This window comes from Polyodon spathula, chromosome 16, assembly GCF_017654505.1.
Source record: "Polyodon spathula isolate WHYD16114869_AA chromosome 16, ASM1765450v1, whole genome shotgun sequence".
In the NCBI taxonomy this organism is placed as follows: Eukaryota; Metazoa; Chordata; class Actinopteri; order Acipenseriformes; family Polyodontidae; genus Polyodon; species Polyodon spathula.
The window spans coordinates 2,821,091-2,838,692 of NC_054549.1; the positions used below are offsets into that span (position 1 = coordinate 2,821,091).

General features: G+C 40.3%; 1 protein-coding gene across 13 annotated transcripts in view; it reads left to right on the plus strand.

The window, feature by feature from the left end:
* Nucleotides 1-17,602, plus strand: part of LOC121328746 (basement membrane-specific heparan sulfate proteoglycan core protein-like) — a 175,225-nt gene that overhangs the window by 16,806 nt on the left and 140,817 nt on the right. For all 13 annotated transcript variants that reach the window (XM_041273760.1, XM_041273764.1, XM_041273766.1 and 10 more), the window contains exons 2-3: nt 14,702-14,837; nt 15,019-15,087. In XM_041273760.1, coding sequence (XP_041129694.1) covers nt 14,702-14,837; nt 15,019-15,087 — 205 coding nt within the window. The remainder of the gene's footprint in view (nt 1-14,701; nt 14,838-15,018; nt 15,088-17,602) is intronic.

Here is a 17,602-nt window from a genome sequence, read left to right on the forward strand (position 1 = left end):
TCCTGTCCAGTACAGATTACACCACACAGTTGTCCGTCCTCTAAAATGGTTTCCCGTGCTGGACTAGAGTTAACTCATAAAGGGTGATTGTCCAGGGAATAGTTTTGGCTCGGCTAAGCTCAATGATTTACCTGTTTTTAGAGACTGCTACGGGGGTCTGTTTACACACCAGCACAGCGGCTCAATGCAATGTGACCTTGTGTATGACTCTTGTCTTGTGTAGTGAATTTTATAAGAACATAAGACAATTTACAAATGGTTGCTGGTTGATCACAAAACGTAGTCGGTTTTTTAGAGGCTCGGCTCAGTATGAACAACATGGTGAGGTAACCCATTTTGTCCTCTCCCCACTGTGTGTAAAGATGTATATATCTTCTTGAATCTAGCTGGCTAATATGGATCTGAATTGGTGATTCCTGGAAAGGCCAGGGTTCTGAATCAGTCAGTGGGTCGGTGGACGGAAGCAGGAGGTTGGAAGTCCGTTGGCAGTGTTATGAGTTCAGCTGTTTTATTGTTGTATTCCTGAACATTAGGGAGGACACCTGGAGTGAGCAATTAAGATTACAAATAGTAGCGATGACTAACTGAATTGTGCAAACATTTATTACAGTGTTTGAAATGAGGGGTGATGGACTAAGAGCTTTCAGTTTTAATCTCAGGGAGGGGGTTCATTTTTTGATAGCATCAGTATTTGCTAAATTTAGCATTCTCTGTGGTACTCTGAGTATTTAAATCTGACCTTTTTGTCTAACGCTAAGGGTGCCTTCAGGGAATTCAATAAACCTTAAAATTAGACTGATCATTTATATAATCTTCATCGCGTCTAGACGCACTAACCACACTTGACAAATGTGGCAGCTGTCTGCACTATTCCTGGTTTGAGGATTTTTTAAATTGTAAATTGGGTTGAAGGAGGAGTTTTACACTTGGATGCTGTCCCTCGCAGATTGTGGGAGTAGCAGCTAGCCTTTCTCTCTGAATATGAATCCCAGTATCATGTTATAAGAATCTGACTAGGAGGTAAAAGTAGAATGGAAATGCAAGCTGAATATTCCAGCTTGTTTTCTGTATGTTGACTTTCAATAGTCCATTCATGAATATAAGGAGCACCTGCAGCCCATGAAGAGATTCAGAAGAATTCCCAGAAAATGTATCCATCAAACATCCGGCAAGCCCAGTACTTTGTCAGACATGATTTCGGATAGACATATCTCCTTATCTGTTAAACGTATAGCGCGCCACAGTCTGAGGACTGAGCACGCCTCTGAGGCTACAAAATACCACTATTTATTGGTTGAGCTTGTTAGTCATTCTTTCTAAAGACTAGTCCTCATAGCTTAATAAACACATACATCCAGTTATTCATCCATTGATAGTGTTTTAAACTGTATAAATGAAGTCAAACATGTTTAACACTGCATTGAGCCTGTTTTTAAGTGTACTCATTTTGATTCTTCTAATCACCTTTTATTAATTGTTAGGATCAATTGAATATACGCCCCTGTGACGGACTGGCTTGTGGGGTGATATCAGACCAGGAAGAAACACAAACAAAAGATATTGTGGGGCAGAACTGCGCTGCTGCAGCGCTCCTATTTATTCAAACAGAAGTAACAGAATAACAGTTAAACTTCGCAAACACAAAGTAAAAGGCACAAGGGCCAAAATGAAGGTTTCCACACAATATAAATAAAAAAAAAAAAAAACGAGAACCTTTGACAAATAGGTAGCGTTCGTTTTCCTTGCTTGTCTGTCTGTCCACCCACCATACTCCACTAAACAAAGGATTTCTTCTGGCTGTTAGTCTGTGACTGGAGCCCAATTAATCAATAATTAACAATTACCTAATTGAGTCTCCAGCCACATTCTCACATATTTCTGGCAGGGAGGGATTTAACCCTCTCCCCGCCAATCCAAAACAAACATTAATAAAGGGGCGGGCACCCTGACACAGCCCCACATATCACATTTCATTTCCAGCACAATCTCAATTGCTCAGTGCAAGGAAGTGCAGCCTGTGTGGTTCTGTGAGATTTTCGAGGGGTGTTGGTGGTTGCTGAGGGGAAACATGTTTTCAGTTCACGTTGTCATGTCTTAAACAAGAGAAATCCTTGTATATCTCGGCTCACCATCTGCAGGACAGTGTACAGCAGCTGCTGTTTGTGTTTATTGCTGTGGTGCAGCCCGGGGTTGCTTTCTGTCTTCATTGTATGCATGCCAGACATTTCATTGACTCACGTTTACAACCACAGCATTTCAAAACCGGGAGCAGTTTGCAGTTTTCCTTGGAATCTGACACTTTTAAATGTAAAAACTGTCAGTCTGTCTTATATTTTACCAGCTTGAATGAACCACCTTATTGACTTGAAAAGCCTGATAGAATGTCCGTGAATTTAGTGAACAGTCAGATTTATTTCTTTTGCATCACATTAGTGTTCAAATTTGTGAGGAAGCCCCATTGCTTTTGTTTTGATTGGTTGAGCATATAGAATCAAACCACTGTAACTCAAAATATTGGAAAACTGTCAAAATAGAAGTTGTTTTAAGATGCCTAATTAAAACACAAAGTGGTCTAACAGTTTTGCACAGGAGTGCATATCGATTACTGACCGGAAATTGAAATTCTCACACTGTGGTTTTCTTACAAGTCCTTTAGGTATAAAAGGATATACATGACAAAGCTTGATGAGTTCTAATAGCTTTACACACAACTGTACATCTGAACTTGTCTCTCTCCAATCCCTCTGGAGTTCACTATATTAGTATACCTGAGTGTAGCCTCCTTTTATGTAGGTCCATAGCCACTAGAGTTGGGTGAAGTAGCCTCTGGAGTTCTGTAGCCCGGCTCTCAAAGTATTTTCATCGTGCTTTGGTGTTTGACCCTTGGCTTGCTCTAGCTCTGCTGAGGAAAGGGGGTCACAGCCTTCCACAGCATCCTTGGCTTACCAAGTCACCTGCCAGGCCTCATTCCAGAAATCAGGGTTTATGCTGGGCTGGTTGGGTGTAGGCCGCTCCTTCAGATGAAAGTGTGTTTTCCTCAGGATGAGTTGGGAGCTTTTACCCCATTTCAGCATGAAAGCAGAAAGGCAAGCCTTAAGTGTGTGACACATCAGGCAACTGTTTCAACGCGTGAAAGGTTCAACTGCTAATTCCAAATAATCACAGTTTTGAAAATTGAAATTGAAAAAATCGATTTTTTGAAAATTGAAATTGCCTGAAATGTCCCCTACGGGAAGTTGCTTGAAAAGTAAAAGTAAGGTTCCTGCCAGTTGCCTGGTGTTAACCTGAGACAGCCCTTGAGACTGGCTTCCCTTCCTGCGCTGTTGAGTTCTCTTAACCAGGTTAAGATCATACAGTGTGAAGATCATACAGTTAGAACATGACCTTGTGCCTTACTAATCACCAAGTGTGTAATTGTTTACACCCTGTTGTGACTTATTGCTTATTAACACGTAAACTATAACTGTTTTGTAACTTATAACTTGGTAGTATGTGAGAGGCATTCACCTCAATGTAGGACTGTTGTGTAAGGAGTGTAAGAAGCAGCAATAAATCTGCATGTCCAAATCTACATTTCAAGAAGAGTAAACGCTGCACGTTGTATACCAGCCAATTGCCTTGTTTTATGGTACTGATTTACAGTGATAATTGCATATTAATCTTCCTTTTACTTACACATTGGACTTGCAGCTTTTTCCTGTGGGCTCCTTGGGTGTCTGAAGTTGACTATGTCATTGGTATTGTCTGCGTTTGTCAAAATGACATGTGCTAGCCTCACTTAAAGGAACGTCCCGCTCCAGGAACCTACTACTGTACGGTAACCCTCTCTGTAATGTTTTGGGGTCCACATCCCCTAAGCTGACCTACTTCTATTCGGTGGCTTCCGAAGTCCTGGCCTCCCAGTGACTCCGGGCCATTCCGACGGTCCTGGCTGGGCAGAGCCTTCACGGGCCCCGTCTTGCAGTTAAAGGGTTACATGCTAGTAGTTCCTGCAGAGCAGACGCTTCCCTCCTCGATGTCACAAACACACAGTGCCCGTCTGTGTGCAGATGGCACTGCAATCGCCCTGAGCTGTAACGCAGCCGCTTTTTGAGCGCAGCATCCCCAGGCGCGCCCCCCAGTCAATCCGGACCTCCTGGTTAGCTCAGCACAGAGCGAGCCTCCCACTCAGCTGGTTGCTTAGCAATACGTCTCCGGCTGCGCGTCTCCGCGACTTGCGCAGGAACCAGCAACCCCACTCCCTGTCACAAGCATACTAAAGCAAAGTTGCCATGTTGTAATTTCAACAATCTTTCCATAAAAGTTTGAGTAGTCAGGTTGTGATTTCCAATATAATTTCCTGTTATACAAGAGGCTCTGCCTGTTCTTCGGTGACTCTTGTGCCGCCTTCAATGTGTCTTTTGGGTTTTTCAGGCCCTGCTTCATATTAATAAACACCCCCATCGCTCCTTTTGCTTCTCTGGGTTTTCAGCACCTGAAGAGCCCAGCTGTCATCTGGATAGCACAGTGGCTGGCACGGGCAACTTTGGGAAATGATAGGGAAATGCCGGCCACAGTTGGAGTCTGGTTACCGGAAACGGAAAATGTATTTTTAGCTGTCAAATTACCTCTGTTTGTTTTTAGTTGAGGCGAACCAGAAAGCTGTGATGGAATAAGACGCTTATTTCATAGTAGTTCAAGCTGTTTCAGTGTAAGATTTTTAGTTTTGTAAAACTTGGAATGGATTAAACTGTTGTGCAATTGGAGTCTTGTTTTCAGTATGTATGTGTGTTTAGTAATACTCATTTATTACATGCATTGGGTCTACTGTAAACCTATAAAAATCTATTCACTCTTCTCATTCCAAATGGTTCCACTGAGGTTGCGGTTTCCATGCTGTAGTACTGCAATAGAAAACAGCTAAACTCTGTAATCTGCAGGGAGATGTAGCTAATTACTACCATATTATGTGCTTAATGCTTTATAGTTTCCATTGCACCAGCTGTTGCTTTACAATTGCATTGCTCTCTCTAACTTCCTATTTTATGTTCTACAGATTAAAACCAAGCATGTTATTTGCAGATTTCTCTACCCATCTAACTCCATACTGTACCTGGTAACTCTGAAATGTGCATTTTTATGAGGAGTTAAAATGTTCTGGTTTTTAGAAACTGTGCAACTCTCTTGTGCTTTTTTTTCTGCAAATTTATCTGTACATTGCATGGTTTAGTATTATCAGCATGTGAACAACTAGACTGTGCTTTGATTGGTTGACCTCCCAGGAAAATCAGATTCTACAGTGCATGACGAGGCTTTGGTTAGGTCCAGTTGCACCATCTTTAACCCAGCGTTACAGCCTTCAAACTGTTAAACTGTTTTCATGATCCAAGGACATTTTATTACATTAATTGAGAAGAGAAGGGGTTTTAACCAGATATCCTGGTTGCAGGTTTTGTAAAACTTCTGTACCTCTTGTGGAACTTGCTAATGGAAGAACCAGAAATGGCTTTTTACTCCATGGTGTAGTTGGTGTCTTTTTTGGCCAATATACCTAGTGGGGAAACCTCTGGAAGGTTATTAGAAGTCTCTGAAGTCCACCACTGGAGTGGTTTCTAGGGCCCATTTGCTGTACCCTGATTTCTTTGGGTAGTTTAGTTCGAGCAGAGTGCGGTTCAGTTAGTTTGAAAGCATGTATGGATGCCCAAGAACTTGAAAGACTGGTTTTAATCTAACGTTCTCAGGCAGTGGTCTCTGTTTCTGCTCGCACACTGGGCTGTTTGTTTCAGTGCAAGGTGAAAGGAAAGTCAGTTTCGAAAAATGTGGAACCGAGCCTGCAAAACGGACACTTCTAAGAGTTCGCTTACTTTGCACTGAAGTGTGATGGTAAATCAGGATTCATTTTTTTTTGTCCTTTTCGTTTCCAAAATAAGAATTGCTGGGGGGGTGGGTTAACCTACTTGAAAGTCCTTTTAGTTTTACATTTCAGTCGTTTTGAATTTGGAGTTTATAAGGAGCGGTCTGTATGGATCTAGTCACAATATATTCAATAACTGGAAGAGGTGTAACCATTTTACATAAGGAGCTGCTGCTCCTGGTGGCTTTCTCTGGAAAGTTTAATCATTCTCGAAGAAGGGATAAGTGGATTGTAAAAGTGATGTAATTTGGACCCTAGACAAAAATTCCTTTACATCGGATAGTTAGCTGGGTTAATGAACTGTAGTCACAGGGCTCTCTCCAAACAGAGGCTGTGAATTAGTACTGCAACCACAGAAATAAACAGAAATTCAAACATCACGATTTAACAAAAAAAATCAAAGACGATCCAAAAAAATTCTGGTTGGCATACGATGCATTTATGGTTTTCACACAAAATGCATGGTCATGTTTTATTCTGATTGGCATAAAAATGGGACTGTCAAATTGTCAAGCCTGCCATCCATAGTTATTTGGACAGGTTTAGTCCCGTGTCGTCACATATGTTGGTGTGCACGGATACAAGTGGTCCTTCACATTGTCTGCCTAGAGTTCTGTAGGTTCTCATTTTCTGGATGGACTAGTTAGCTCTTTTTCCCTGTTCCTTCTCCGCGGCAGGCACTCAAAGCCTTTCCCTGTGCATGCTGTTCAAGAGCAGGCTTGTAGTTGTGTCGTAAGCAACCCCAGTGCCAACTTGAAAAGGTTTCTTGGAAGATCTGAGCAAAGCATTTTGAACCCTTGAAATTGATTCGAAATACTTTCCATTCAAACGTTCAGGAAAAAGTAAATGCTCTGAATGCCCTGTTTTGCATGGAGGGTGGGGGAGACCCAGCCTTCTGGAAGTTTCCATAATTTGGGAAAAGAAGACATTCACATGTGAAACATGTATTAAAGTATAACAGTTGCATTCAAGCCTTGCATCCCTTTAGTCCATGTACACCAAGACCAAGTAACCTTTTCTTGCAACTTTTCAATCAACTCATTTACAGACGAGAGGACCCGTAAATGATTATCCAGTTCCTTGTAGCTTATTGATCCCGAACTACACCCAGGCCTGGCCTTAAAGGATGTCAGTGATGGCTTGGTAACTTGTCCCATTGACCACTCTGTGTGTCTTCTAACCTCTGACTCGTGTGTCCACTTCATTTCCAGCGTTCTTTGGTTCTGGTCTCTGTGCTGGAACGTGGGCCTCTATAGGCTCTGCAGTGGTTGGTGTAGATATGGAAGCCCCGGCTAACTTGTTGCCAAGGAGCAGTTCAGCATAGTTTCCTGTTAGTAATTCAATGTAGGCCAACCATGATGTAAGTTACGTATTTTAGACAAGAGGCTTCTCAGTCTGTAAATAATGGATGCATTTTTAAAAGAGGGAGTACCGAAGCGTCTCAATTCTTGCTGGGCAGTTTACACAAATAGAAAGAGGGCTGGAAGAAAATGTTAAAAAGGGAGATGTTATACTTGGCCGTCAGGCTTAACCATGTTTGCAGTGCCTGTAGAATGTATTTGCCAATGATATTAAACTTTACCATGCAGTATCATCCATAACTGTTAAAGTTCTGGCCTGCAGAGTAAAAATGCTTAGTGCTGTGAAGTCCATTTAAAGTGTACATAAGGACCTTTTTATTTTATTGTGTTACATGTTCCCTTGTGTTGCTACAGCTGTTTATGTAAGGTGTGTGAATTTATATTTTTTTTACATTTTGACCACTTTTTAAAACTTTTAAAATTGCATTCCCTGCCTCAAGGTGGCTTCACATGTACCTGCATGGACCTCTCAGAACTACATTTCCCATCATCCTCCTGCTCACTGGTAAATCTGTTTCAGTTGTATATGTGAGCAGGTGCATGATGGGTAATGTAGTTCTGGGCGGTCCATGCAGGTACATGTGAAGCCACCTTGAGGCTAGGAATGCGATTTAAAAGTTTTAAAAAATTGTCAATGTAAAAAAAAAAAAAAAAAAAAATTTAAATACATACACCTTATGTAAACAGTTGTAGCAGCACATGGGAACATGTAACACAGTAAAATAAAAAGGTCCTCATGTACTCTTTAAGGACACTGGTTTTCTGAGTGCAGAACTGATCCAAGCAGAGTTCTTAACACTGTCACCCTAAAAGGAACACCCATGTATTGTGTACAGTAGCAGTTTTAAAAAGAGGCACAGCGTGATTTAATACAGAGTTCAAGAGCACATTACAATTTTTTCAGGACTCTTGTATTGTTATCACACCCTTACTGTATATTTGCTGCTTTTTCTTCTGTGCACATTTTCCACCATAACAATATCAGGAAACTGACTACACACCTCGACCATTCGACCCATTTTTAATTGTGGCTGGCTTTTCATAGTTTACATTGCTCCCTCCTGTTTTACCAAACAAGCTCAGGCAGACATAGCAGCGACTGGTTATTTTTGCATGTCACCCTGAACAATGGGCAAATCCTTTCTGTTTGAGCGAGATGGATGAATAAGGTGTGTGTGTATAGCCCAGGGTTTTGATTATTTCATTGAAGTAGCTGTCTTGACTAGCCTTTAACTGGTTGTTTTTTTTTTTTTTTCAGACATCAGTTAGCGTGCATTCCCCCTCCACTCCCTCTCCACCTCTGCCTCTGAATTCCTTCTTATCATTTTTTACTGCTCGTGGTCCCCCTTCCAGTTTTGTGTGGTTGAGTTGACCCTGGATAGCATCCGTGTTCCAGGCTCATACATGACGCTCATTCTAGGCCTTGAGATCTTGTACTAGACCAAGTTAAAGAAATCTCAGTTTGCAAGCAATGCTTTCATATAGTGTTGCGCATCCTTGGTCATTAGACCTTTTTTAAAGGTGAAATTTGTGTCCACCCCATTCTTTCCTGTGATTTTAACCTGACATGTGTCTTTCATAAATGCACCTTTTTAGATCTCTTTAGCTAGTGCACAGCAGGTACGATTTGTGGATTTGTTGTGTTAGCTCCAGTCACTTTAACACACATTTAGTTTTAATTGAATTGTTACCATTCCCCTTTGTGCTTTGTGAGATATTTCAAGTTGGGGTAGAGCTATAGAAGCGCATAGACTTGAAGAGCTAATGGCACAGACTCCCTTTTGCACTAATGTTACGTTGGTCATGGTTGGCTCTTCACCCAACCCCTCGATGTAACATTTGCAGTTTGCCTGTGAGGCATTAGTAAACCTTACCCTGTGAAACTAGTGAAGTTCCTTAGGTAACAGTTGAAAACCTTGTACTGACTCTGCTTGTCTGGGTTGGCTGATTATTAGCTGTAGCTCTGAGTCTTTCTCACAGATTTATAGGCAGCTGTAGGCGAACAGCAATTATGTTTAGGACGAAGGAAGTATTTTCTCACGGTGCGCTGATTAGAGATATGGGGGTGGGGTGGGGGGTGTAAACAGTGGTTTAGCGGAGCACATCTGCTTGGTTAAATTGTCGCTGGCCAAGAAAAGCACTTTGGATAATGTGTAGGCATGGCGCTACATTTTTCTGTGATTATTATATTGGAAGGCTGAAATGTTGTTTACAGCGTTCACAGTCAATGGGCAGAGGAGGTGTGACACAGGGCTGCAGAATGTTCACGCCCACGAGCACAATCTGCGCAAAAGGATTTGGTCGGGAGCCGAATATTATACCCCCAGGTATGAAGTATTTGCCAAGGAGATTACCCCCCCCCTTTATTAAATCAATTTTACTATTAACGTGTTTCTAGTTTTGGGCCCTTTTGACAAGCTTTGTGTTATTTTTGTTACATTTCTTCACATTTTGGAAGCATTTCCATTTTTATTATTAAAATGCTATGTCCAAGTCACCAGAGAGTGCAATTATTGCAGTAAAGCATAGTTAACTCCCTCCAAGCACACACTCGCGTGAGCTACAGTACCCATTCGACTGACTGTGTGTGTGTGTATTCTACGTGTCATTTTTGGTAAATTCCATTACCAGTGCTAACCAAGATTTAAAATAACTACAATAAAAAAAAAGTGCACATTTCTCTAAATTAGTTAAAATATTTAATGAAACAAACATCAAAAAATAAACATCACTCAAATCAGAGGTGTATTTTACATTTTCCCAATAAACAAATAAAGAAAAGCGTTTGTTTTAAAACAGCGTAGTGTCGAAGATATCCTCTTTACAACCAACAGTAATACACACTCTTACTGTATCGGTTTGCTCGAACTGTGCTAAATTATTTCTCTTTACTAAGACACTGTACACATGAACGATTAAACACACACAGCGGTGTAACTTTAGAGCTATATTCTGCATGCAGAGTAGCCTCTGTACACAGGATAATATGCACTCGAGCTTTCACAATGTCTTCATGGTTTTTCTCTTGTGATTTTCTTTAGAATCGATCGAGTTGATTCCTCTTTCAGATTGATTTGAAGGGTACTTCTATGAGTGAAGTGCTGACAGTGCGTCAGAGTCTTCTTTGAAGATGGGAGCTCATTTTTATTTTTTGCAGCAGTACCTCTTCACTCACAGTTTGTGCTTCTGGATATGGGCGCCCCAGTATGCTTCCATCTTCACTGGGCCCTGTGTCCATTTAAACTGATGCTGGTATTTGTTTTCTGGTGTTGCTGGTAGGACCGAGAATGTATGGTGCCCACCCCAAAAAAAAAAAACCTGCAGTGTATATGATTACACAGTGAATGTTCCTTTATTTCCGGGGAGGTAAAGATGCTGTGTGCACATGAAGATCTCGAATAGTCTGATTTGCACATACTGTGAATGCAGGTCGCAGTGATGCAGTTTTTCATGGTACTGATGGCTCTAATGCATGTGTTTTACGGTCCTGTATGTTCTTGACATGCTTTCCAAGAGGGAGCTTTAATTTTGTGAAGAATATTGCAGCGGATTGGTCTCTGTGATTTTATAAAAGGGGAAAATGTTGATACTGGTTTCAAAAAACCTTTGACTACCTCTTCAAAGGGACTGAGCAAAACCCAGGATATTGGGGGTAATTTACTTTCACAACTTAACCAGTAAACTGTCAGATAAGTCTTTCAAACAGCGGATGCAAGACAAATCCCTGCTTTTGCTGTTGAACTCAAAATTTAGATCTAGGTTTTGATTAGAGTAGCGTTCATTAATAACATGTCTTTACTGTCAGTAAAGTCCATGCGCTGCACCTACATGTTAAATACATTGTAATGTCAAAAGCTGTAAAGATATACACTGTATGGTATATTGTGCTACTGTAATTTTGTATTTGAAATATAGCAATTTTGTATTGCAACTTTACTATCTAACATTAAGTGGGGTTGAAATCGGTTGTGTGGCCTGTGCAATGTGAATGATATTAACCACGATGTGTTCTTATGAGATCCTGAGCAATGTGAATGATATTAACCACAATGTCACATTATGAGATCCTGAGCAATATGAATGATATTAACCACAATGTCACATTATGAGATCCTGAGCAATGTGAATGATATTAACCACAATGTCACATTATGAGATCCTGAGCAATGTGAATGATATTAACCACAATGTCACGTTATGAGATCCTGAGCAATGTGAATGATATTAACCACAATGTCACATTATGAGATCCTGAGCAATGTGAATGATATTAACCACAATGTCACATTATGAGATCCTGAGCAATGTGAATGATATTAACCACAATGTCACGTTATGAGATCCTGAGCAATGTGAATGATATTAACCACAATGTCACGTTATGAGATCCTGAGCAATGTGAATGATATTAACCACAATGTCACGTTATGAGATCCTGAGCAATGTGAATGATATTAACCACAATGTCACATTATGAGATCCTGAGCAATGTGAATGATATTAACCACAATGTCACATTATGAGATCCTGAGCAATGTGAATGATATTAACCACAATGTCACATTATGAGATCCTGAGCAATGTGAATGATATTAACCACAATGTCACATTATGAGATCCTGAGCAATGTGAATGATATTAACCACAATGTCACATTATGAGATCCTGAGCAATGTGAATGATATTAACCACAATGTCACATTATGAGATCCTGAGCAATGTGAATGATATTAACCACGATGTCACATTATGAGATCCTGAGCAATGTGAATGATATTAACCACGATGTCACATTATGAGATCCTGAGCAATGTGAATGATATTAACCACGATGTCACATTATGAGAGCCTGAGCAATGTGAATGATATTAACCACGATGTCACATTATGAGATCTTGTCCCTGTCCATCCCTGCTAGTTTGACTGTAGTTAATCAGTGCTGCTTGACTGTTGGGACAGCAGGGAAACCTGAAACATTGGAAGACGACCCTCTCAAAGGTTAACTGGTTTTTCTTTTTGAAATACCCTGGCAGAGTGCCAGTTATGGCATTTCCAGCCAGCACGGCACGCCAGTTCTCATTTCCAGCCAGCATGGCACGCCAGTTCACATTTCCAGCCAGCTCCATAGTGACAGATTTTATCATTTCAGTGGCTACAGATAATAAATGATTTGACCCCCCCCCCGCCCCCAAATCCTTTCTGCCCTGACTGAGCAGCCTGAAATAGTAATCCTGGTCCCTTTTCAAAAGGAAAGTGCTGTGTTGCTACATTGTGTTCTCTGGAGCTGGCCAGCAAACTATTGTATAAGTGGCTGAATCTGTGGCCTCTGGACAGAAGGCCACACTTAGATCTCAGCTTGAGATCCAGCTCAACTAGGGGGCAAGGCATGGTGATATAAGATAAAGGCCTTGTGAAATGACATCTTTCTGGGTACCATTGACCTTGGATGTGATGTCTTATGTGAAGACAGGTTCTCAATTTAGCCAGGAAAGTCCTCACAGCTTTCATTGCTAACCTGCGCACACCTCCTGTCTTTTTGTCCTGACTGTCAATTATGGACTCTTCTGGGGGCCTAGTTGTGACCTGAGCTTGATTTAAACCCTCCAGAAACAAAACCTTCTGAATTTTCCCCATCAAGTAGGATGATGTCCTTCAGTTTACCAATACTGTGACTCAGTAAAAACTACTGTAAAAACTGAAATCATTTAGGGTTGTCCAGTGTTGAGCTTTCCTTATTGTCAGTATTGATTCCTCTTGTACAGTTTAGTTTGAAAACTATATTCTGAGATCCAAAGCTTGCAGCCTTGTGTGGCTGCCTGGTGCTGCTCTCCTGTACCCTATTCATAGTCTGCAGAGCTGGAGAGAGGAACAGAGGCCCTGCTTCACCTTCTGCAACATGACATTTTTTTTAGCGTTAAGTTTTTTTAAATTTTTATTATGTGTTCTGCTTTGAGATATATGCATACAAACATGTTGCTCTGTGACCCAAGGGACCTCACAATACTTATTGGAGTTTTATTGAAAAATGTTGATGTTTGGGCAAATTACAAAACATTGTTTCACCTGACTGACTGCAGTGGTGTTTGTCAGGGTCTTTTAGAAGCAGTAATGGACACTACTTTTAGATTTTAGTTTTTTTTTTGGATTCGCAGTCTTGGTTCAAAACAACATGTCTCTGCTATTTAAAAATGAAATGCCAGTCTCGTTGAAGTCACTTGAAAAAAAAAACAATCAATCAGCCAGTGAATTGCAATCCCTCCCCTCTACAATGATATGCGTTTACAGTCTGTACTGCAGAGTATGGTGGCCCAGTAAGTCAAAGAAATTAAGTAGGTTTTTATTGTGTTTACCCGATCACAAGCCCACAGTGACCGATCACTGTCTGAGAAACGCTTTAATAGTAAAATTGATTTACTACGCAGGGGTAAATCTTCGGCTCCTGTTCAAATCCTTCGGCTCACATGGTGTACATGGGCACGAGCATTCTGCCCTGTTCAGATGTAGGCAAGTTCCTTCACTTTTTATCTCTTACGCCAGTTTGCCTTTCACACAGGCATATTCTTGCTACTACCTGCAGCTTGAGACTGGTATCAGTGTCCCAGGGAAGCTCTGCTGTAGCTCAGCGATGCACAACAAAAGGCGGATTTTAGATAAAAATGTACAGGAAACTCTTTTAGAGCTGATTTAAAGCAAGACATTAAACATCAACCAGTATTTGCAAGGAGTGTCAATATTATTTTACTGGCTGTGTTGAAGACTGATAAGGTTGTAGAAGTCTGTGACACGGGTTCCTTTTTAATCTCCACTTCACAGTCTGGGATATTTTAATCAGGGGTGGCAAAGATATGTTTCAGGCTGGCAGTGAGAGCTCTTTATTGGAATCATTTACTTTTAAGGTGTGTTCTTTCTAGCTTTTAAATCAATAATTTTGTCTAGAGTCTGATAACTTTTAGATAACGGGGTGCTGGCAAGATATTTGCTTCCAGTCTTGTTGGAAAGCTTGGAGGAGTGGCTTCAAAGCATGCATGTTTTTTACTTAATTTTAGCTTCGCTTTTTTGTCTTTATTAATGCTGCATCACTACATGTTCTGTCTGCACATAATAGGCCCCTTAACCCCCTTAACCCTCATAGTTTCCTATGAGAGGCAGGTGGGATCCTTTTACTTGTAACACAGGAAGTGAGCCTGTAAGCATGATGCACTGATGTCAAGTCTGCAATTAGGAGATATGAACTGAATATTTGATATAAAATAAATTCTTAAATATCAGTAATTGAAGTGTATATAACGATTTGTTTTAAAAAAAAATAACATTTTAGCAAAAGGTTAAAATGTATAATGAATTAATTTCTTTTTCAGTGAGCCAAGTGGGAATGCGTGTGCAATCACTATCTTTTGAACCTGGATTAAACCTTCTATTGAGTCTCAAATGTTTATTTTTATTGTAGGTGGCCCATGGATCAAAGGTCTGGGGAGAGGTAGCTCTACCTGAGGACATGGAGTCCCATGCAGGCGGCAGACGGTGGGAGAAGTATTTAGTCGAATCAGATGATGAGGACTTTGCTGCAGATGAAGCTTCCGGAGGTATGACGAGTTTCTTTTTCAAAATTGTAAACCTTCCACCCCCCCCCCCAGTGCCATTGGAGATTCTGACTATGCCAAGTGCTTTGATGCTATTTTTTGTTGGATCAGTCTCAAATAAAACTGGTTGCTCTTGATTGGTCAAGCCTTTTCTAATGTATTTGTTCTGTTTTTTTTGTTTAAGATCTTGGCAGCGGTGAGGATGGAAGCACTCCTGAACCCACTCCTATCCCCACATTAGTGCCATCAACAAGTAAGATGACATTTACAAATCTGATTGAGATTTTTAAAGACCCAGAGCACTAATCCTAGACAGTAACAATTTCAAAATCTTTGCACTGGGGTCATTGCTACTCAAGCAGACCTTTGCACATCCCCTTACCTCAATTAATAAATTTGAAACCAGATATTTAATGATACTAACAGTGTTTGTCTTGGTCATCCTACATGTAGAAAAATGAGGTCATTATTGTATTTTGAGTTATTCTGTCTATGCTGCTACTTTAAAAATGACTATCTGAGTTACTGTTTATACTCGCACAGTGTTTGTGTTCACAGCCAGCAGCCAGAGCAGCAACATAGAACCTTTCGTGGCTAATGGATCCATCCACTTTGTATATTTTTCGTGTTCAATGGGGCTTCGTCGTTTTATCCTCTATATATCATTTTACAGTACAGTAGTCTCCGGGTAAGAGAACACCCTTTGGGAAACCAACGAAATTGTTCTCTAAGGCAAAGTGTTCTCTAAGACGTTGACCACCAGACACGATATGAATCAATAAGTAAATAAATATTTATTACTTATCATGACGCCCGTGTATCAACATATGAAATTAACTGAATAAGAGAAAAGCAATAGTAAGGGTATGTTAAACTACAATAAAAAAGTAACAAACTAACGTTAATAAACTAATTATGTAAAAAAATGCAGTAGCAGCTGTATATTAATTATGAATACATGTACCGGAGCAATATTCAAGACATGCACAACATTATTTAACAGGATGGTGAAGCAACTTGCTAGAACGGGAAACACAAATTCAGTTTTTTTTTTTTTTATGAGCTCAAACAACTTCCAACTTTTTGTATCAAGAGAAACCAAGGCTGTTTCCCCATTCGTTTACGTGCCTTTTTGTAGTGATGAGGTGCACGCATGTAAACCAGAATACAAAACGGGTCAGTAATATGATGACGATTCTTGAAAGATGAATAAACCAATCAGTGGGCCTCAAGATGCTAGTCACTTTTGAAAAGACCATTTAAATTTAAGTTTGTTAATGATGTTTATCAGTTGTGAATGAATCGCTATTGGTGCCAAGAAAGGGTTCTTTTAAGCTAAGTTCCTGTTCCTTTAGGCGGAGCATTTACAATGGGGGAAAAATGTGTTTCACAACAAGGGTGTTCTCTTCGGCGAAGTGTTCTCTAAGGAGGTGGTCCAATACACGGAGACGACTGTGTACACAATGTGCCATAGACAAGCAATATATACACACAAGTGATATATTGTAAGTACCCAGCGACAATAATTGTGCATGAGGTAGACTTTCTATCCCATAGATATTGGGTTTACTGAAAATGTTCCATTTTATTGTTTAAAAACAAAGCTTTTTTAAAAACAAAACAAAGAGTTTATTTTCATTTTTTTCTCCTAACCCCAAGTATATGGGAATCTGGCCCCTGACCCTTGGGCACCACCAACAATTTTACAAACCTGACGCCTATACGGACAAGTATGTAAATATGATTTATACTAGAGGTCGGAACGGGTAAAGAATCTGGACCCAGTACCCATTGTGAAAAATAACCGGGTACCTGTTGGGGCAATTCCAAAAAAAAGAGAAGAAAAAGTTAAACATTTTATATGCATGATGCAAAGTTAACTACTGTATATACTACACACATCTTTCCTCTCTCCAGATCTGAGAACTGTGAGATAACCGAAAAACCCCAGATTGAATAACATTAATCGTAAGGGTGGTAAAAAGAGACTAGTGCTTTAACACTTGATGGGTTCACAGGTTTTTAGGTATCCATTGGATACACTGTATATGAGTACAGTCCTGGAGTACTTGGGTAAAAGCCAAAGGAAGCTGTTCTTGTCTTTCACTTTGACTTGCAGCTATTTTAAAAGATCATTAATTAGATTGCTGGCTTCTTGTATTGAGTCTGTTTTTAACCCGTCAGTCACAGTGAAACGCAGCATAGTGTGAAAACACAGCTGCCTTCAGATGTTGTTTTTAAAAGAGAAGGCGGACTGTATAGATCCAGAATAAAATCAACCTCCTACCCATTTAATATAACAGAAGGAAGAGAAAACACTCTCCTGTACTCTTAATGTGAGAAATGAGTTTCAAACGGCATGCATTGGTGTCCTTTTGTTGTTTATTCTATCATCTGATTGAATAGAAGCATTTTTGCCACTGAAGGCATTTGAGGAGTTTTGAATATTGAAATATTTACCCTAACACTAATCTTGTAAATAGTCCGAAAAAGTTGGTGGGGCTGTGAAATTTTTTTGTTGTTGTTGGGTTTCTTTTTTTTTAATTTAGTGACCAATTATTTTTTTAGTTTTATTTTCTCCTAGTTTGAAACGTCAATTATGTTTGGTTTTTTTCTGCTCACTGCAGCGAGTCCCCACACAGCACAGACGTTCTGAGGGCGTGTGAGTGTCCTCTGATCTCACGAGCCTAAAGCCAGAATCGCTTTTATGCCGAGCAGTCCAGAGCAGAGGTGGGCAGGCTGCTGATCCTGGAGAACAGAGATCAGCC